The sequence below is a fragment of the Ictalurus furcatus genome, chromosome 23 (genome assembly GCF_023375685.1).
Source record: "Ictalurus furcatus strain D&B chromosome 23, Billie_1.0, whole genome shotgun sequence".
In the NCBI taxonomy this organism is placed as follows: domain Eukaryota; kingdom Metazoa; phylum Chordata; class Actinopteri; order Siluriformes; family Ictaluridae; genus Ictalurus; species Ictalurus furcatus.
The window spans coordinates 16,388,709-16,410,996 of NC_071277.1; the positions used below are offsets into that span (position 1 = coordinate 16,388,709).

General features: G+C 37.4%; 1 protein-coding gene across 1 annotated transcript; it reads right to left on the reverse strand.

Moving 5' to 3' along the window:
* Positions 1 to 16,872: 16,872 nt before the first annotated feature.
* Positions 16,873 to 21,723, reverse strand: LOC128599757 (sulfotransferase 2B1-like). The gene is made up of 6 exons (XM_053611690.1): positions 21,144 to 21,723; positions 20,405 to 20,613; positions 17,873 to 17,999; positions 17,699 to 17,793; positions 17,423 to 17,603; positions 16,873 to 17,304 (listed from the first exon to the last, which is right to left on the reverse strand). The coding sequence occupies exons 1-6, from the start codon at positions 21,283 to 21,285 to the stop codon at positions 17,183 to 17,185; spliced, it is 876 nt and encodes a 291-aa protein (XP_053467665.1). The 5' UTR covers positions 21,286 to 21,723; the 3' UTR covers positions 16,873 to 17,182.
* Positions 21,724 to 22,288: the final 565 nt, after the last annotated feature.

The window sequence follows — 22,288 nt, forward strand, 5'->3', positions numbered from 1 at the left end:
ATATTCACTCGAAAAAGTCATTCAGGGGACCTGAATTAAATGACAATTAAATGTGTGGTTGCAAGATAAAAAATAATAATAATAATAATAATTTATTGATTTAATTAAATATTTAAAGTTGTAAATATTATTTTTGATGAGTTGTGTTGACATAATAATGTTGATAATTAAATCAACTTAATATTCTGTGTCATTTAAACTGAAATTTCTGCATTCATTGATTAAAAACAAAATTTAAGTTGCAGTAAATTAATGAAATTGGCTTCATAACTTCAAGTCACTAATTTCAAGTCGCATAATTTTGCATAATTTTTTCTGTTGCGTAATTTTTTTTTTTTGGTGTTGAGGCTAAACATTGGTTTTTAGAGTGTATCTTGGAAACCAAAATAGGAAATGTTTAAATCTAACTATATTCAAGATTCAGACTAACTATATTCATATGCTAAGATTACTTTTTTTTAGCAGTGCAGATGGCTACGGTATATGGCCAAAACTATGTGTACACCTGACCATCACTGACACATGTGGTTCTTCCTCAAACGCTCGCCATAAAGTTGCCATGAAGCAGACAGTTGTAGAGAATGTCTTTGTATACTCCAGCATTACAATTTTCCTTCACTGGAACTAACAAGCCAAAACCTGCTCCAGCATGACAATGCCCCTGTGCACAAAGTGAGTGCCATGAAGACATAGTTTGCCTAAATTTGAGTGGAAAAACTCAAGTCTGCTGCACACAGCCCTGACCTCAACCCTACTGAACACTTTTCCGATTATGAGGAACACAGATTACACCCCAGGCCTCCCTCACCCAAATTCAGTGCCTGATCTCACTAACTCTCTTGTGGCTGAATGAACACAAATCCCCACAGCCTCACTCTAAAATCTAGTGAAAAGCCTTCCCAGAAAAGCTGAGGTTATTATAACAGTAAAAGGTGCCTACATTTGGGATGTTCAAAAAGTAAATATGGGTGTGATGGTCAGATGTACACAAACTTTTGACCATATAGTGTATTATCGTTCCAGTTTATGTGTACATATCTATATGTGGAAGCCCATTTCCACCAGGTAGAAAAGAAAAAAGAAAATAAATCGCATAACATATTGTTTTCTTTATTTCTGGCAACAGTAATATGTTAAAAGTTTGATTTATGATTTTAAAATTTGGACTTCTCTTAAACTTTTACGATATCATTATGAACATTTTGGAGCTTGAAAGTTTTGGTTACTGGACTGTAAATGGAGGGACAAGAATCGCCCAGGTTTCATTAAAAATGTCTTCATTTGTGTTCTGAAGATGAACAAAAGCCTTATGGGTTTTGAACGACATGAGGGTGAGTAATGAATGACACAATTTTAACATTTGGGTGAAATATCCCTTTAAGGGCCTTGCTCAGAGGTCCAGCAGTGGCACGTTGGTGGTGCTGGAATTTGAACTCACAGCCTTCCACACAGTAGTCCAATATCTTAACCACTAAGCTACTACTTCCCCAGTACTAACGACTTAATCCAGGTCAGGGTTGCAGTGAGTCCAGAGCCTATTCCAGGAAAACTGTATGGGAGGTGGGAATCCACCCTGAACAGGATGCTGGTCCATCGCAATACATCATCTACACACATCTATACACTAACTCAGAGATTTAGTGTAGCCAATCCATCTACTGGCATGTTTTGGGGCGGTGAGAGGAGAACCTGGAGGAACCCACATGGTTTATTAACATATTACAATTAAACGTTTGGCATGATATATGATTTTATTTTTTGCTGGAAGATTGACGGATCCAACAAGAATAGCTGATAGCTCTTCATAATGGTATATTTATTTACTACCCAAACATTAAAATGGATGTTGCCAGCCCACAGCTCCAGGATCTCCAGTTCAGTCCTGAACTCAGGTTATGGTCTGGGCTGAGTCGCGCATGTTTTCCCTGTGTTCACATGGGTTTTCTCTGGGTTCTCCTGGTTTCCACTCACCTCCCAAAAACATGCTGGCAGGTAGCCTACATGCCTAAGCAGTAGAAGGCCTATTTGATAGATTGTAAGCTCAATTAGAACTATTTGAGATTACGATCAAAGTAATAATTTCCCAAATTTAATTTTCACAAAATGGCTAATAATAATAATAATAATAACAACAACAACAAAGTTGGTCAGCAAAGCCAAAGCAACAGCACCAGCATTAGCCCCCTGACAAGTCAAAATTAATATGGTTAACCATGATTCCAGTTACATACAATGGTGTTTGAGTTAAAACAGTGCAAATATTCCCATTTGAAACAGACTGCAGTAAAAAACTGTTTGAAGTGTTATGTAAGAGCTAAGGGTTTGATCCTGCCCTCCTGTTACTGCTTATGTGGAGTCTTGCACGTTCACCCCATGTCTGCATGGCCTTCCTCTGGATTCTCTGATTTCCTCTCAACTCCCAAAAAAGCATGTTAGTAGGTGGACTGGCAAGGCTAAACTGCCCCAAGATGTGGGCATGGTGCTCTGCAATAGACTGATGTCCCATTCAGGGTTTGTCCACAACTCACACGCAGTGTTCCCAGGATAGGCTCGGGATCCACCATGACCATGATTAGAATAAAAGACTTACTAAAGATGAATGAATGAACTCAGTATGAAACCTTCTAGCATGAAAAATTATGAGCAGGATATTGTGCGAGCTAAAAGAAAAGGAAGCTTTAAGATGCCAAGGACTTGTCAAATTTTATCATTTTAATTCTTTATCATTCTATGGTATAATAGGAGCTAGCTCCACTAAGGTCATCATGATCTTGGATGTACTAGCCTACTGTACAAATGAATAATCTCCTGTATACACGTGCACATGCATATGTAGTCACGTACTGTAGTAAATGGCAGGATAGGACTTTAGTAAACAACCCATGGGTTATTTTTATGATTTCCAATTGTTTCATTTAACTTGTCTGGCTGAGAACAATAACCGATGAGTTGCGTGTCAAACACAATGTGCTGTGCGCATCCTCATGGGAGCCAAGTAAGCATTTGTGTACAGAATTGGAACACTTTCATAAAGCACAGCATTTCAATGGATTCAAAAATGCTAAGTTTAGTTTTTAAATTTAAATCTAGTTTTGAAATAGTTTTTCCACTCATGATAACACTCTAAATAAATTGTATTTGTTCTTATGGTTTTACTAGAACTACATATTATTACTGTATTGGTTTATTAAACTAGACTGTATTTACTGTAGCAGTCTGAAGAAAATGCTTAGCACGTCTAAAATAGTCTGAAAGGTTTCAAACCATAAGAATAGTCTACAGTGGTTATTTTTTATTTATTTTTTTTAAAGTCTATACACCCCATTTAAAATTGCAGGGGTTTATGATGTAAAAATTAATTAATTAATTAATTATTTAATTAATTAAAACCGATATCCACCATGTCAGATCTTCAATGTGACATAGCAACCAACAAAAAAGTAAGTAAATAAATAAATAAATAAATAGAAAAGTCTGAGGGAAAACATGAAAAATAAAAAAAACAACCAGGTTGCACAAGTGTGCATACCCCATAAGTCATACTTTGTTAAAGTATTTTTTGCCTGTAATACTGTAACAGTCTTTTTGAATAACCAACTTAGCACATCTTGATTTGTTAATTTTATTCCACTCTTCCTTTCCAGGAAGCTCCCGATCTATTTAATTGCCAAGGAATCTCCTGTTCACAGCCCTCAATTTCACAGGTTTTCAATAGGATTTTGATCTAGGCTCTGACTGAACCATTCCAAAACACTGATCTTCTTCTTCCCATAACATGATGCTGTCACCACCATGCTTCACTATGGGTATGCTGTTCCTTGGGTGATAAACTGACTTGTTTTTGCGGCAAACATCTCTTTAAAATTATGCCCAGAAAGGTCTACCTTGGTCTCATCAGACCATAACACAGAATATGAGAGAACAGGAGAGATTGTTGTCACATGCAGGGAGTGACCAGTACTTGCCAGATATTTCTGCAGCACCTTTAATGTTGCTGAAGGTCTCTTAGCAGCATCCGTGATAAGTTTTCTTCTTGTCCTTTCATCAATTTTGGAGGGACTTCCTGTTCTTATTAATATCGTTGTGGTGCCACTTTTACTTTTCTTTTTCACGTGTTGATGAAGGTCTTCAATGTGTTCCATGGTACATCAAATTTTTTTTTTGGAAATTCTTTTGTAGCCCTCTCCTGATTAATACGTTTCAACAATGAGATCCTTTACATCCTTTGTTTGTCTTAAGGAGTTGGAAGAAGCCCAGATCATGAGATGATCCTGAAAATCATGCAGATACAAATGGTCTTTCTTTGGGGTTAATCAGAATCACTTTGCTGATGACAGGTGTATGATAATTACATTTGAACATGAATTTGAATGTGATTGGTTCATTTTGAGCACAGTCACATGCTCCATTATAAAAGGGTGTGCACAGTTGTGGAACCAGGTTATTGTAAGTTTTTTTCTTTTTCTTTTTCTTTTTTTTTCCATAAACCATTTCTATTTGTTTTTCACTTGAATTTTGTTGGTGGTTATGTTTCATTAAAGGTGGGAAAATGTTTTCCATATGTAAATGGAAATGACCCCCCTAAGACTCCTGCCATCCCAATCCCACCCATTCCTGCCACTATCCTGGTTACACTATTTTGTTTCCTATGCTATGTTACAGTATTAGAAATTGTCATGAGGCAACATTGGATAAAAAAATTATAGCTGGAGTAGACAGAGTAGGCAATGCTTCACTAAATTGGGTGATTGTTGATGTATTGATGTTTTCTTATAGTAAGTTTAGATTAGTGTTAACTATCATTACTCATTCCCTCTATGCAACTATACAAAACTATAAATGAGGGGTTTTTCAGAATTTACATATTCGTATTCTCAGGGATTTATTGTTACGGGAGCCAATCCTGTTAAAATATACCCCCCATCCTTAAAATAAGCTAGGTTACCTAGGTACTTTAGCCACATGGTGTAGATAATGGTTTCCAATTTACCAGTTCCAGTTATTTCCACCACTATTACAACAAAACAACAACAAACTGCAGTAATAATATAGAATAGTTAGTACAGGTACTTATATTAGTGGGTCAGTTACTTTAATTCAATTAAATTTTACTCCTGTAACTCTTTTAACAGTAGACCAGTAGAAAGCTGGATTTAAATTAAGATCCATAATGTGCAAGCCAGAGGCAACAGTTCAATTCAATTCAGTTCAATTTTATTTGCAGAGCACTTTTAACAACAGACTTTGTCACAAAGCAGCTTTGCAGAAATATACAAATTCAGGATATACATTTTACATTTAGAAATTTATCCCTAATGAACGACCCAGTGGTAACGGTGGCAACGAAAAAACTCCCTGGTATGATATGAGGAAGAAACCTTGAGAGGAACCAGACTCAAAAGGGAACCCATCTTCATCTGGGTAACACCGGATAGCGCAATTATAAATTGTTCCCTTCTATAACTGTGAGTGGAAAGTGTCAAGTGGTAAGTGGCAAGCAAAAACTCCCTGAGATGGCATAAGAATGAAGCGGTGAGAGGAAACTTGAAAGCGAATCCATCCCCTTTTGGGTGACACTGGATAGTGAGTTGAAAAATCATTAATCTTTATTGCACAATACACTTTGCCAAGAGCAATTTGTTGTAGTGGATTCTGAGAGATTGCCAAGCTCAGATTGATACAATTCTGAATAATGCCTGAAAGTGTGGTAAAAACAACACTGCTAAACAACACACTAACTAAATCACTCTGTTTCCTTCTTGTGGACCACACTGATGTACTGATGGCATGCAGGAACATATTATGGGCATTTAGTCAAATTTGTTATACTACAGTACAGGTCCAGTTCAGAGCACGTCCTCAAAGGTCCTTTTACTGTAGTGGTAAGGGAAAGCACTACAAATTTGAGACACCAATTTAGGTAGTTGAAGATTCCAGTAAACACATCATTTCGTGCAGTCGGACGTGTCTTCTTCAAAAGCTCAATTTAAGGAAATCACTACCTAATTTTGCCTAAATTATGTCTATATTGCACACTGTACATTACCCATGAGAAAGTTTTTTTTTTTTCAATCCATCCTATTTGTAATAATATCTACTAGCACCACTGGGAAGTCATCCGTCCAATCAATTTTTAATTTCATAATTTTTAATTAGACCAAGATTAGTAGAAGAAAATCGAACTTTTTTGCATACACACATTGGGAGTGTTTCTTGCTTGCTGGTTGTTAGGTGAAAAAAGTCTTTCTAAATGTAGTCATTTAAAAATTTGTAATGCTACTTTTTTTAACTCCAAAAAAAAAAAAAGAAGCCAATTTTGCTTTGAAAACAACAGCAAGGCAAGCTTTCACTGTAGCTTATCTCTTTCCGTTGCAACACAATCTCATCTTCAGACAAGTTCTTCTCACTTTCCTGGCAGCACATTAATCCTTTAATCAGACCTGCCACCCAAATGGAACCCTTGCATAACTTTGGTCCTATCCAAAGTGCCGCCACACCATTGACCTTTCCCGACACTTCCATCCCGATAGCGTATCAATTGCAGAGGCCTTAGTGGTCTGCCTGGTCACTAGAGATGCAGTCCACCCATTGAGGGCTTCATATCACAGTGCTTATCGGTTCACTCATTTTCTCTCATTATGGGGAGCGTGCACTTTCAAAGCCTGGCAATGGGAGAAACCTCCATAGAGGTTCTTTGATTTTATTGTTTTGTTCCTCTACCAGTCCATCAGAGGACCTATATTTGTAATAGGGATGTTTGGTTTGTTTGTTTTATTTTGAGTTAATTTCGTTTTCTAGATTTCAATTTTTATTATTATGTCACTGATTGTGCTTGATAGTGTTTTCACTTGTATATACAGTATCTCACAAAAGTGAGTACACCCCTCACATTTTTGTAAATATTTGATTATATCTTTTCATGTGACAACACTGAAGAAATGACACTTTGCTACAATGTAAAGTAGTGAGTGTACAGCTTGTGTAACAGTGTAAATTTGCTGTCCCCTCAAAATAACTCAACACACAGCCATTAATGTCTAAACCGTTGGCAACAAAAGTGAGTACACCCCTAAGTGAAAATGTCCAAATTGGGCCCAAAGTGTCAATATTTTGTGTGGCCACCATTATTTTCCAGCACTGCCTTAACCCTCTTGGGCATGGAGTTCACCAGAGCTTCACAGGTTGCCACTGGAGTGGGTGTACTCACTTTTGTGAGATACTGTATTCTGTATGGGTGCTAATCATTTTGCCATGTGTTTTAAAAGGAATTTTTTTTTTTTTTTTAGAGGAAAATAGGTTAAGTAGTTCATCCAGTTGTGTGAGTGGAATATTTAAATAATTGTGGGTGATATTTATTTTACACAAAATTTTCCTCTGTCTTGAATGGTGCCAAAATTTCTGAGGTTGATTATATTAGCGTGTTGAGAAACACATTATTAGTTTCCCCCCTTTCTTCTGCATGAATTCTAGCATTTTACAAAGACTTTTCTTTCTCATATACATTGTATATTGTAATTGTAGCTGCTTGAACAATATAACATTAAAAAAAGAAATATTGATGCTCCGGTTTAATACTTTCAATTACTGTAAGTCTCATTTTAAGACTCTTCAGGTACACACCCTTTATTTTTCAGGATGACACTTGACGCCAGCTCCATACAAGTATTGTCCAGCAGCAGTTCCCGGTTTTGTCTTCTTTCTATTTCTGTAAACAAACAAGAGTCGCTCGGACAATAGAGTAAAAATTTTGGAGCCTGGAACATAGTCCTTGTTTCTAATGAACACAGACAACACATGCTAATAGATGCACACGATAGTGCTTGAGACAGACACCCCAGGAAGAGGAGACAGACAGATAAGCACCAAAAGACATAAATTATCCCTCACTGTCACATGCTCTGTGTGTGTCACGTACAGCAGTAAAACGACCCACCACGTCGATCCACAATAAAAGTGCAATGACTCTGTTCTCCGTTATAAATGTATGAGATAAAAAATGTTGTTTTATATTATTATTATGACTTCGGAGCCCTTAAAATGTCATTTTACTCAATTAAAAAGATATTACATTTTTGACTTATATTTTGACTTATATCTGGTTCACAAGCTTCATGACAAGTTCTTTTAATATTTATGTAGTTAAAATTTTAAATGATGTGGCATTAAAGTAATAGGTGATACCTCACATCACAAATATTCTTCTCTCATGCACAATATCATCATTAACTGTGTATCAGGTCTTAAGAAAAAGTTTGAGTTTGTATACCAAGTATGTATACTAATACTACCATTTTCTTATTTATTAATATGCATTAATTACCCTAAAATGACTTCAGTAATAAAAATCCTTAAAATCACCTCAAAACTAAAACTTGTCAGTGTGTTCTCTGTCCATTAAAAGACATTTATGGACAGTTTAATAGTTTGTTTATTTGTTTGTTTGTTTGTTTGTTTGTAATGGGGGGGCGTCTTAATTATTTTGTGGTTTTTCATGAGCAGGTTTATTTAATGTGAGTAAGAAATTATATTTACAGTTACACTCTCAGAAAAACGTTTGTACCTTTAATATGTATCTTTCATCTGTAAATGCTGATATAGAGTATCTTTACAATTATTCAATGTACAAAAATTGCCTGTAAGATTTTAAGGTAAAGCTTTAAATGTACACTGCATGGACATTTCTAGGTAAAAGATACATACAAGCTACAAAAGACTGAAGGTATCACCACAGCGACAAAGAACAGTACAGTTTAAGTGAAGAGGATAGTATAGCTGCCTAACTCCTCCAAGGTCTTGGGTTCGATTCTAAGCACAGAGTCCTTTCTGTGTGGAGCTTCTGTGCATATTGTCTGGTTTCCTCCCACTGCCATAAAGACTTTGTGTCCCAAAAGTCTCCATACATATAGGAAATTAAAACATTTTAGTAGAATGCCTTCCAAAATTTTTCATACTTAGTTTATATTATACACTCGTGAAAAAATAAGTATGAACTTATTTAGGAACTTATTATTATTATTATTATTATTATTATTATTATTATTATTATTATTATTACATATTTGGACAAGCAAACCTTTGATCCTCTTTGAAACAGTACCAATTAATGAAGTTGATATACTTGATCAAAACCACAAGGAAAATGATCATTTATTCAACAGAAATATCAATAGATGTGATATTATTCTGTGGAAAAAGTAAGCACACTAGTATTGCCCTTTTTATCAGAAATAGCATCTTGTAGATGTTTTGCATAACTGTCCACCAGACTTAGACAATTATTTTTAACCTTTCTTCCATGCAGTATTCTTTCAGTTGCAAGATGTTTGAGGGTTTTCTTGCATGTACTGCCCGTTTGAAATCCCCCCAACAACATTTCAATGGGATTCAAATGCGGGCTTTCACTAGGCCATTCCACAACCCTCCGTTTCTTCTTTTTGAGCCATTCCTTGGCGGATTTTCTAGTGTGCTTAGGATCATTATCCTGGTGAAAGGTAAATTTTGCTTCAAGCACTTTTTGATATGATGCAGAATTCATAGTTGAATCAATGAATTCAAGCTGTCCAGTCCCTGATGCAGCGAAGCAACCCCAAACCATAACATTTCCACCACCGTGCTTCACAGGTGGTATGAGGTGCTTCTCCTGAAAAACTGTCTTTGGTCTGCACCAAACATGTCTGCTGTTACTGTGGCCAAACAACTCGATCATTGATTTGTCTGTCCAGAGCACATTATTCCAAAAGGCCTGGTCTTTGCCTATATGCTCATTGGCAAACTGTATTCTTATAAAGGTTTTTTCCTGGCACACCTCCCATGCAGGTCAAATTTAAGCAATCTCTTTTTGATTGTAGAAGCATGCACTTTGACACCAACATTTGCAAGACTTACTAGCAGATCCTGTAATAAAATTTGGGGATTCTTGGGGACTTCTTTTTGCATCAGACGGTCTGCTCTTGGGCTGAATTTGCTGGGATGACCGGTCCTGGACAAATTGGCAATCATTTGAAATCTGCACCATTTGTAGATTTTCCTTTCAGTGTAATGATGTATTCCAAATAATTTGGAGATCCTTCTAAATCCCTTTCTAGACTCATAGGCATCCACAACCTCTTTAAATCTTGGCATGATGACTCCACACACCTCAATAACAAAGGAACCACAAGACACTAGATATGAGAATATATATATATAGTATAGTATAAATAAGTAAGACAGGTTCCACCTGCACTGGCACCAAATCTTGAACAGCTGATTCTAATTTTGTGGACTAAATTTTATGGCTCTGTTATTTTTTGTTAATTTAAATTGTGAAAATTACCAAGAAATATACATTTCATATCATTTGATATGGTGTATCAGCTTTACTAATAGGCACTGTTTCAAAGAGCATCAAATGTTTGCTTGTTCAAATGTGTAAAAAAATTCAATTAAAAAAATAAAATAAAACAATTTCCATGGGGTGTAATTATTTTTTCACATGAATGTATCTCTCTATATATATTTATAAGATAGCCTTTAAGGATGCCTTTGACAAAAGAAGAATGTATTGAAATCATTTTCATGGCTGGATCGGGAGAGCTGTCGCAATTTTGTGATGTACTTTAACAGGAAACATGGCGAGCACATCACACACGACACTGCTGCCAAACTTCTTAACAAATTCTGGAAACAAAGACTGGAAGTGTTGCGGACCGACTGAGAAGTGGACGTTCACGAACACCCACTGACGAAGGCACAACCGACATAGTGCTGGCAAACATACTGTAGTCCCCGATGTATCGAGACTTTTGGGACACCCTGTAGTTTGACATTTAAGTCTTCAATTACTTTGTGCTATGTGCATTTAAGTGATAAAGAACTAGTTATTGTGAACCTAATCCATTTACACAAATGCAACCTTTTACCAGTCAGAGAAAGCACCAGAGTTTTACTGTTTAAATATATACAACATTCATAATAACTCATTTCCCAACAACTTAAAAATGACCAGTACTTAATAGTGCATCCTCTTGGCTCTCAAGCTACATGCACACAAACCACTCAAAGCCATTTAGACAGCTTTGTGTTGCTATTTTAAGCATCAGTGAGTAGTCAAAACAAAGAAGGGGCAGTTGACATTAAGTATGCAGAGGAATAGCTGATCACCAAGGTGAAGAAAAGCCACCAAACAATTGAAGGAAGAGCATTAATATTTACATCAACGTGTTTTAATAGGGCTAATTAATAGAGACAGTTGTGGCTTGTAGACATAATACTGTCTCTGTGTGAGCAAGGACAAGTTTGTATTGGTTGACCCAATATACAGTATGTACTGTAAAATTGCCAGTCCAATAATGCAAAAACAACAAAAAAGACATTTAACAAACGTGCCCCAGAGACCACCAGACTGCATATAGTGATTATGACTGTGCTATTGAATTAGTTTAAGAAAGACCGCAAAAAAACTCAAACTTGTGAGATGAGCTTAGGTAATGTGTTTAATTTTTGGTGTGGATTTAAACTTAAAGTGTTAAATATGAAAATGGAAGTGTAGCTGGTACATGAGATGCTTTTTGGTGAATTGGCCTTGAGGAACACTGAGGTTATGGCACTGTTACAATGGGAAGCGAGACGCAGAACACGGGACGAGTTTTTTATTTTATTTGTTATGGCTATAACAACTTAGTCAGTTGCATTTACATAGTAGTTGGGTGAAGTAGTCTGTTTGCATTATAATGTGATGTATTCAAATTTGGTGCGTTAAAATGTGGTGTCATGATTACATTCCACTCATTGGCTATTTCAATTGAAACACCTGGACATTCGGGCAAAATATGACCACAGCGCAGTACATAAATTAATACAGATCAGATACAGGTCCAGAATTTCAGTTAATGTTTATATCAAACATCACGATGGTGGAAAAAATGTGACCTCGGTGACTTTGAATCTCCTGGGATTTTCCCACAGTATCAGTCTCAAACAGATTGATGCGAAAAGCAAAAAACTTTCAGTGAGTGGAAGTTCTGCTGGTTGAAACTCCTTGTTGATGAGAGAGGTCAGAGGAGTATGGCCAGACTGGTTCGAACTGACAGAAAGGTTATATAGTAACTCAAATAACCGCTATTTTCAACCGTGGTGAGCAAAAAAGCACCTCAAAATGTCAAACCTTGGGGCAGATGGGCTAGAACAGCAGAAAACCAAATCCATTACCACTCCTGTCAGCCAAGGACAAGAATCCAATGATATGGTGGGCATAGGTTCACTGAAACTGGACAGCTGAAGATTGGCTGTCCAGTTTCGGTGAACCTGTGCCTGATTTTATGTATTGTACTGCTGCCACATGAATGGCTGGCTGGATAATTGCATGAACAACCAAGTATCCAGATGCTCCTATAAAAGTGATATAATATGATACTACAGTGGTGTTGAATTCTTGAATTTGATTGGTCAGAAGGTGCAGCTCTGGTAGTCGCTCCAGCTGTAAGTCACTCTAATATGTTATCATTTAATTTAAATAATCATAATCTAACATTATCTTAAATTTTGTTTATTATTTATAGAAGTCCCAGTACTTTGTACCAGTCAGAGATAAAGGGAAAATGGGCCAGTGTCAAACCAGTTTATTTGCGCAGACACAAAAATAGAGCCTGATGTGTTCTATTTTGAAGCTGCAATTGCTGTGTTTGTGCAATGTGTCCATGAGAACAACATATATCCACATGTTCCTATAAAAACTTAGCCTTTTTACTCAGTCTCCCACCATCATGTTCAGACATGGTGGCATTTAAAAGCTGACCCCTTGACCCAAAGGGAGTGCACAGAGAGATTCACAGAGATCCACACCCATGGACACACACAGTGCCATTCCACTGGGATAGGATCTATGTCTTCCTCATCGCACAAGGGCTGGAGACACTTTGATTCGCTGCTTAGATGTGTACTGCGATGTGAAAGGTTATCATGTCCCCACCGTCCACTGGCATGTGAGCAGAGAACATTGAGACGACGTTCATCTTTTCCTCATCAGTGCAGACTCTCTGAATTAAGCCCATTCGCAGTGACAACAAGAGTGCATGTGGGAGCTATAAAAAGCAGGATGTCATAACAAGTCTCCATGGTACACTTGGGCCAACTCTTGCCGGTAACTCCTCCCAACTCAACACGATCCACTGCTGCCATTCTTGCTTTAATCAAAGGCAGGAGTCCAGTACAGATGCCCACACTTTCTTACACCCCCACACACGTGCCCCACCCTAAGAGTCTCGGTCTGGGTCGTGTGCAATTAGAAGTAATAGCAGGAAGTTCATTAGTGTTATCGGTGGACGAAGGAGGCTGCAGCTGCTGGAGCTGAACTCTACCACAGTCACGTAGGGCCGAGGCCCTCGGGTAAAATGCCCTCTAAGGAAAATACATACGCTTTACCAGGATTTTATACACTGGCAGGCACGTACACATTCGTTTTCTTACATTGACCCAAAGATATTTATCAGCCTTCTTAGACTCAGAGTGAGTGCTCGTCTAAGATCAATTTTTATTTCTGACAATCTAATAAATGTATTAATGAAAGAGTGACAGACTCTTTAAACAGTACTTTTCCACATGAGGACTATGTTTAAACTTTACACAAAAAAGGAGGTCATAAGGCCTAGATCAATAGATTCACATACTACACAGAACATAGTCAAGTTTAAAAAAATGAGTCTGTTTTTAAATCTTTAAACACCTGAATGGTAAAAATGCTGACTGTCAAACACATGACTATAACTCGTGTAGAAAAGGAGCTTTTCCTGCATCAGGGAATGAGCTGAATGGCTACTTCCTTTTATGCAGATTCAGCAATGACATATTAAACAACAGGATACTTGTGCAACTTCCTGGCCTACCATTAGTATCAGCAGCAACATGTGCCCAAACACCAACATTTTTACTCGACGAAAGAGGGTAGGAAGAAAAGGTAGTAGTGATAATATTTGTGACACATTAATTACAACATTAATCACTGCAAACTTGTCTTAATTTAACAAGATGGCTTCCACACTCATTATTAGTCAGCTTATAATATAGCTCTTGATCCAGCACATCATAGTTTTTGCACTAAATACAGCAGCAGAAAGCAAGAAGTGTGGATTAGTCAGGGGTGAAAGTTGAGATCATCACCCATCTGGACCGACGAAGTTAAAGATAATTATTGTTGCACGTTCTTAGCTATAGATTAATCATTGATTTTGAGAAGCCTAGGTCAAAAAGGTCATCACCAACGTCATTATCTGGACAGACAAAGTTAAAGATACATAGATTAAATGTGTGAATTAAAAGCATGATAAAAGTAGCCTAGCCTACATTGTGCACATGGAATACATTTTTATGGCCTTTATTTACTATCTTGTATGCACACTTAACTGTCATTTACTGTGACTCTCAACAGCAGGTATAACGACTTTCACCCCTGACTAATCCACACTTCTTGCTTTCTGCTGCTGTATTTAGTGCAAAAACTATGATGTGCTGGATCAAGAGCTATATTATAAGCTGACTAATAATGAGTGTGGTGATGACCTTTTGACCTAGACCTGTCAAAATTAATATGATTAATCTATAGAAAAGAATATGCAATAATAGATATCTTTAACAACGTCTGTCCAATTACGTTGGTGATGACCTTTTGACCTAGACCTGTCAAAATAAATATGATTGATGATACTGATCTTGACCTTTGACCTAGACCTGTCAAAAATAAGGTTACAATATATACAAGCTATCTCTCTCTGATGAACCTTAATGTTCTTCTGGGTTAGCAGTGGTCCATGCTTGGACCTTAAAACCCAGATTAGTTCATTTTTCCTGAGAATGTAGCAGTTAACAGTGTAATCCAAAATTATATCTAGTTAAAAAATTTATAAATATTACCCTGGACAGAGTCCACAAATTTCTCATTCTTATGCAAATTCCATCTCTGTTCCATCCCCTTAAGGCCTCGTCCACCTACAAGCCCTGGCTAGACAGTTTCACTTTGGTCGCTTTGGTTACACACACCTGTATCACAGACTCCTCTACACTCACTCTCTCTCTCTCTCTCTCTCTCTCTCTCTCTCTCGCGACAAAGTATCGTTCAAGCCAAGCCTTAAGCCTTATTCATTGTATCTCCTTTTTGCATTCTGGTTTTGATTATCTTGCCTAGTATTGTTTGCTGTTCGCCTGACTAATTGCCTTGACTTTTTTTGACCTTGACTTTGTCTCATTTGGATTTGTCTGTCAGTTTTTTAAAATAAAGAATATAACCTGCAGCTGCAGCCATCCTTGATGCCTGTCACTTTGACAAAACATTTGTGTCATTTTTTTCCCCCTCATAACGTCTTTAAAACTGCACCTGCTACAAATCTTCTTGGGGACCATCAGTTGATTAATGTGTAAGTTAATGTGTAGGCATTAACATAAGCAAGGCAGTGGTGGTTTAGCAGTTAAGGCTCAGGGTTACTGATTGGAAGGTTGGGGGTTCAAGCCCCACTGCCACTGTTGGGCCCTTGAGCAAAACAGCCCTTAACCCTGTCTGCTCCAGGGGTGCTGTATCATGGCTGACCCTGTACACTGACCCCAGCTTCCTGGGGTGTGGGAAGAAAATAATTTCACTGTACATATGTATATGTGACCAATTAAGACTCATTATCATAATAAACTGAAAATGATGAACATACAACCTGGACACACATGTGCTCTTTCTTAGTCCTTCCTGCTGGGAATTTAGAGCTGCCACAACATCTACAGGCATGTTTTTGAAAGGCTGGAGGAAACCAGAGTAACGCACACAGCCACAGGGGGCAGGGCATGTTTTATCTGCTTGTTCGTTTATTATTACATCTCACAGGAGAGCGTGGGGTCAGTTTTAATACAAACTATTGCTCTAATCAACAACAAGCAACGGTTGTGACACTCACTCTGCACATGCCCAATAGCACCCTCTACATGTCTGCAAAAGAACTCAATCACAGTTATTAAACTGTCAGTAATGAAAGTTAATTAAAAAAAAAATACCTCTCTTACTTGGGAAATGGTTTCTTTCCTGGAAAACTTTGTAACAGAAGGATGAAGCTCAAAGACTCAAACATATCAGCTGTTCATTCATGTGATTGATGTTTTTGCGCTTCATCTCATATAAATATTGTACAACATAAGAGTTCTCTACTGCATTTCATATTTATACATATATTTCTCACATGCTTACAGAATTTAGATAGATAGATATGTAGATAGATAGATAGATAGATAGATAGATAGATAGATCATGTATACTATATTGTGCAATAGATGGGTAGAGCCAGCAGAGGCTTGTGAGGATACATTTTGGTGGAGCAGGATGACATTAATAACACCATAGCCTCAAACAAAAATACATTGAGAGGCTATCACACATAGGCTACTATCTATTCATTTACATTATTCCTGTACTAGGCAGTTGAGAGTCAAAAACATACAGTTATCCAGCATACAGTCTAGCATCCTTTTCTGAGCGCTTTTAGATACATATTTGCTTAAATATGTTCAAGGTAATATCATTAACCAGAGCTGATACATTTCAACTATAACTACATCTCAAAAAGCACTCAAAATACATGAAACTACCCCCCAAATATTTTGACACCGGTAAAGGCAGATACATTTCTGTTGTTTTTTACCCTCAGCATTTGCATGGAACAGCAAGTATTTTGTATGTATTTCTAATGTATATAAATCATCCAGATCATGATCCTTATTTCCCTCTTCAAATCTTTGCAATATATCTTGCTAGAGAAATGAATCTTTACATGGTTCTTTTCTTAAGGCCAAAAAAAATTATTGGATTTATTTCTGATTACTTGCTTTGAAACAAGATCTTGGTCGATGCAGAGTATTTTTTAACCAGCACAATCTGGCAACCTGTCATTAACTGTCCTCTCCTCTGCTCCTCCCCCAAGCATTGGGCAGTGTGATTATTGCCCCGATGGGTCTCTATTACAGCTATTACAGCCTCCAGCCCGCACACAAAAACCACTGTACACTCCTAGCACGACTGCCGCCCGCGTGCTGAAGGGAGCCAAAAATGACGGCAGCCGCTCCTCACCCTCCTGGAGAAACCTTATAAAAGGTTATATTATTACTAGGACTACAAAGAATTCCACTTAGGTTGATATTAGGTTGATTTTAATTCTTTTGTGTAATAAGTTGGATTTCATTTGTGTTCCTCATTCCAGGGAAATGTAATGTTAGTTCCCTTCAGTTCTTCAGAAATGAACGCATTAAATTTGGCCTCCAACTCAGGGCTGAAGTGATTCTTCCAATCACCAACAATTCCTAAAAATGAGCAGAAAACTAAAATGTAACCATTCCAAAGCATCCAGAATTTCACATTTAGCTAGTCTGATCAAAATCACAAAGCAAAATTGTCACAGAAATGTCTTGACGTGCCTACCTTTTCTAAGGAATGGTGACTTGCTGCTGTTCATTATTTCCGGTGCCACCATTGAGTAATTGGACATTTTGTTTTGCTTCATGGTTTTGAACTGACACTGTTCAATCACACGTTTCAGAGCATCTTCACTCAGCTGCCGATTAAGGAAGCATAAAATGCGTCTGATGATGCCACGAAGATCCTGCAAGATAATATTTTACTATTATTGCATGAAGAGCACATTATGTGGACTGACACTTAACAGGCATGCAAAGCATTGTGATGGAAATGCATTACCTGAATCATCTCCTCATACGTGATGTAGAGAATTCTGTTTCCTAAATCTGGGTTTTTCCAGCTCTTCACATGGTCGGTCCACTTTCCAAATATCACTAAGCAAACAAGATCACATCATGTTTGTAATTTGATTACTTGTTCCACATTCGTGAAAAGCAAATCTAAGTCTCTCACCATTCCCTGCTAGGAAGCCATCAGTAAATTCTTCAAAGGTTCCTGGATCATGCAGAAAGCTGGCCATTTGCTGGAAATAAAAATGGGAAACCACAACATCTTTTGGGTTTCTTGTAACATAAATGACCTAAGGATAATAGCAACAATGCAAAGTGTAACACTGTATATAAGCATCACAAATATGCAATTGTAAAGCTGAAAGACATTTGAATTTAGTTTTATCTATTTATGTTTTGCTTGGACCCATCCAAGGAAATAAGGGGAAAAGTGTTCCTTATGATGTGGAATACACAAATTAGGTAGAAAAGTAAGAGCATAACTTCCCAAAGTACGTACACTTTATGACCAAAAGTATGTGGACACCTGAACGTCACACTCATTTGTGCTTGTTGAAAATCCCATACCAAAACCATGGGCATTAATAACGCATTGTTCACCCTTTGGGGAAGGACTTCTTCTGGATTTTGGAACATGCTTGTGGGACTTTGTTCATATTCAGCCACAAAAGCATTGGTTCCAATTCATCCCAAAAATTTTCAGTGGGTTTGAGGTGCAGGACACTCACGGTCTTCCACTCCATCCTTGGCAAACCACGTCTTCATAGACCTTACCTTGTGCGCAGAAGCATTGTCATGCTGGAACTTATATGGGCCTATTAGTTCCAGTGAAGGGAAATCTAGTTGATTCTGTGCTTTCAACTATGTGCCAACAGTTTGGGGAAGGCCTTCATATGGGTGTGATGTTGAACTGTCCACATACTTTTGGTGACCTAGTATATTGAAAAAAATGTACGAGAAGAATCTGAAACTCTGGTTAATACAGATAACTATGATATATGTGTGGTGGTCTGCAAAAATCGAGTTGGTCTGAAACTGACTTTATCTGTCAAGAATATACTTAGACATATCTATTTTCATAGAACATGAATATATTTTACCAAGAAGACAGAGAAAGGTTTTTATTTAACATATTTATTTAACCTTGTCTTTGATAAGCCTGTCTGTAACACTCATGTTGGGTATTATGCCAGTCAGTCTGCAGATTAACATAAGCCTTATCAATTCCAGGATGTGGGTTGTGGTTAAACAAGTGACGATTGCCACAAGTGATGAGACAAAGACTGATGTGGATGGTGATGAATCAAGTGCTAATTCATTTTGCATTCTAAACATGATGCATTTGTACAATAGGGCAGTAATGTTATTTTTCCATAAGTAGTTTAGGAAATTAGCCAAGGTTGCTAAATATTTTCATGCCAGCTCTACAGGTGCAGCTCAAAAAAATTGAATATCATGGAAAAGTTGATTTTGTTCCGTAATTTAATTCAAAAAGTGGAACTTTCATATATTTTAGATTCAATACACATAAAGTGAAATATTTCAAGCCTTTTTTTGTTTTAACCGTGTCGATTACAGCTTATAGCTCATGGAAATCAAAAATCCAGTATCTCAAAATATTAGAATAAAGAATTTATAATACAGAAATGTCGACCTTGTGAAAAGTATGTTGATTTATGCACTCAATACTCGGTCGGGGCTTTAATCCATTTGCATGAATTACTGCATCAATGTGGTGTTGCATGGAGGAAACCAGACTGTGGCGCTGCTGAGGTGTTCTGGAAGCCCAGGTTGCTTTGATAGCGGCCTTCAGCTCGTCTGTATTGTTGGGTCTGGTGTCTCTCATAGATACTCTATGGGGTTCAGGTCAGGCGAGTCGGCTGGCCAATCAAGCACAGTAACACCATGCTCAGCAAATAAGTTACTAGTAGTTTTGACACTGTGGGCACGTGCAGAGTCCTGCTGGAAAAGGAAATCAGCATCTCCATAAAGCTCGTCAGCAGATGGAAGCATGAAGTTCTCTAAAATCTCCTGGTAGACACTGATTCGACTCTTGATTTGAGAAAACACAGTGGACCAACACCAGCAGATGACATGGCACCTAAAATCATCACTGACTGTGGAAACGTCACACTGGACTTCAAGCAACTTGGATTCTGTTCCTCTCCACTCCACCCCAGACTCTGGGACCTTGATTTCCAAATGAAATGCACAATTTACTTTTATCTTCCCCATGATTGCACACAGCAAAATCACCAGTGTTGATTTAACACCCAGAGTGTTGAATTTACACCCTACAGTGTTTATATAAGTCCACTGGACTCAAATGAACACTCTGGGTGTTAATTCAACACTAGGGATTTTACTGTGTGGCTGTGTGTACTGATCCAGACTGAGAGATTAAAGGCTCAGGAAACCTTTGCACATGTTTTGAGTTAATTAGCTGATTAGAGCTCTTCTCAGGTCGACATTTCTGTATTATTAATTCTTTATTAGAATATTTTGAGATACTGGATTTTTGATTTCCATGAGCTGTAAGCCGTAATCATCAAGATTAAATCAAAAAAAGAATCTAGACTATATGAAAGTTCCAATTTTGAATTAAATTATGGGAAAAAATGAACCTTTCCATGATATTCCAGTTTTTTGAGATTCACCTGTAAACTACTCCACTCTTTTTTTCTTTTCTGTTCACCTTAGCCTTAGAAGAGAAGAAGGTGGCTGGCATCAGGTGATAAGGCATATGAGATATAAACGGCCGTGGAGCACTCAGCTTGGCTACAACTTGAGCAGCACGTCCTTCCTCAAGCCATGGAACTCTCTCATAGCTTTGAAGGGTAAGCACGGGAGTAAGATCTCCTCCACTCAGCACCAGAGGAAGTATTTCCTGCATCCATGTTGTACCTTAAAAATAACAGTTACGATTACTATATCATTTATTTATTTCCAATAAATGAAAGAATACTAAACTACTTGCTGTCTTTGTGAAATGTGTCACATGTTCAGTGATCTAACTAGTCACACCCTCAATCATTTACATTTTTACATTAATGTGTGCATGTATGGAAGCATATGTTACTCTAAAACCTGTATATACCTTTCAGCATTGATGGTGCCTTTCCAGATGTGTAAACATATGGGTTTATGAGATTTGCAAATCATTGCAGTCTGTTTGCATTCACATTTTATACAACGTCCCAACTTTTTTTGGAATAGGGGTTGTAATATAACCCACTATATAATTCATTATTCTGGAAATCCAAAATAATTTTTTTTTTCCTGAAACCTGAAGTTGCATGTGTTATACATGTTGACATTTTATATTTATTTATTTATTTATTTATTTATTAGTTCATTTTGGAACAATATCTACTTTATTAGTAGTATATTACTGAAAGAATTATTTTAGAAAATTTTTGTCATAGTGTACTCACCAGATTTGGGATATGTAATTACAAAAACATCATCATCTTGAACCTGGAAGGACTCAAAATAGTTCAAACTCTCCGCATTGTAACCGAGTTTTGGAAGATGAACGCCATGATAATACATGTACAGGTCGCTTTGGGCCATCATGATACTGAACTTTGTTCAAGGTGTTGAGTTTCACTTTGGTTTTGATGACTTTTATAGTTTAACAAATAAAACTAGCCCCACCTTCACAGGTTGCATTCTTACAATCATGTGGCAACATTTTGTTTTACGTTGAAAAAAGTGCTTACATGTTTTGTGAAATGGTTATGTGTTTACATTTTGATTCATGAGAAAATAAATATAATAAATAAATATAATAGTACAGTACAGTAGTCATAGTAGTCATAGTAGTACATGGCTGACTTAATATATCTTATCTTTCCATCTATCTAAAAACCTAAAATTTGCCGATCCCCTTGTTCAGGCATTTGCATTCATGTAATCCTGTCAGACCTGAATTTGTTATGATCCAGGCAGAAGGCCTGTTTTTCCAGTGTTTTATCTTCCTTGTGTTTCTGTTCATGTTTGTGTGTGTGTGTGTGTGTGGTCTTTTTTAATCTAGAGGAGAAGTTTAAGCTTTGTCTTTCTAGGACATCCTTTGTTACAAGAATTTCCACGTATTTAACAGAGGAATATCAAGAATAACTATCATTTAAGCTGTGTTAACGAAGGATTTCACATTTGGATACAGGGAACCTGGAGCCTATCCCAGGGAGCATGAGGCACAAGGTGGGGTACACCCTGGACAGGGTGCCAATCCATCACAGGGCACAAGAATAACTTACACACTCACACACCCATTCATACACTACGGACACTTTTGGACATGCCAAAAAGCCTACCATGCATGTCTTTGGACTGGGGGAGGAAACCAGAGTACCGGGAGGAAACCCCCACAGCACAGGGAGAACATGCAATCTCCACACACACAGGACCACAGTGGGAATCAAACCCCCGACGCTAGAGGTGTAAGGCGAACATGCTAACCACTAAGCCACCGTATGCTGGATTAAAACTTAATTTATTTTTTTTAAACTAAGGTTGTCATCTGCCAATTGGGCTATCTTAAATTCTTTTCCAAAAATTTTGAGACCTTGAATTTGTT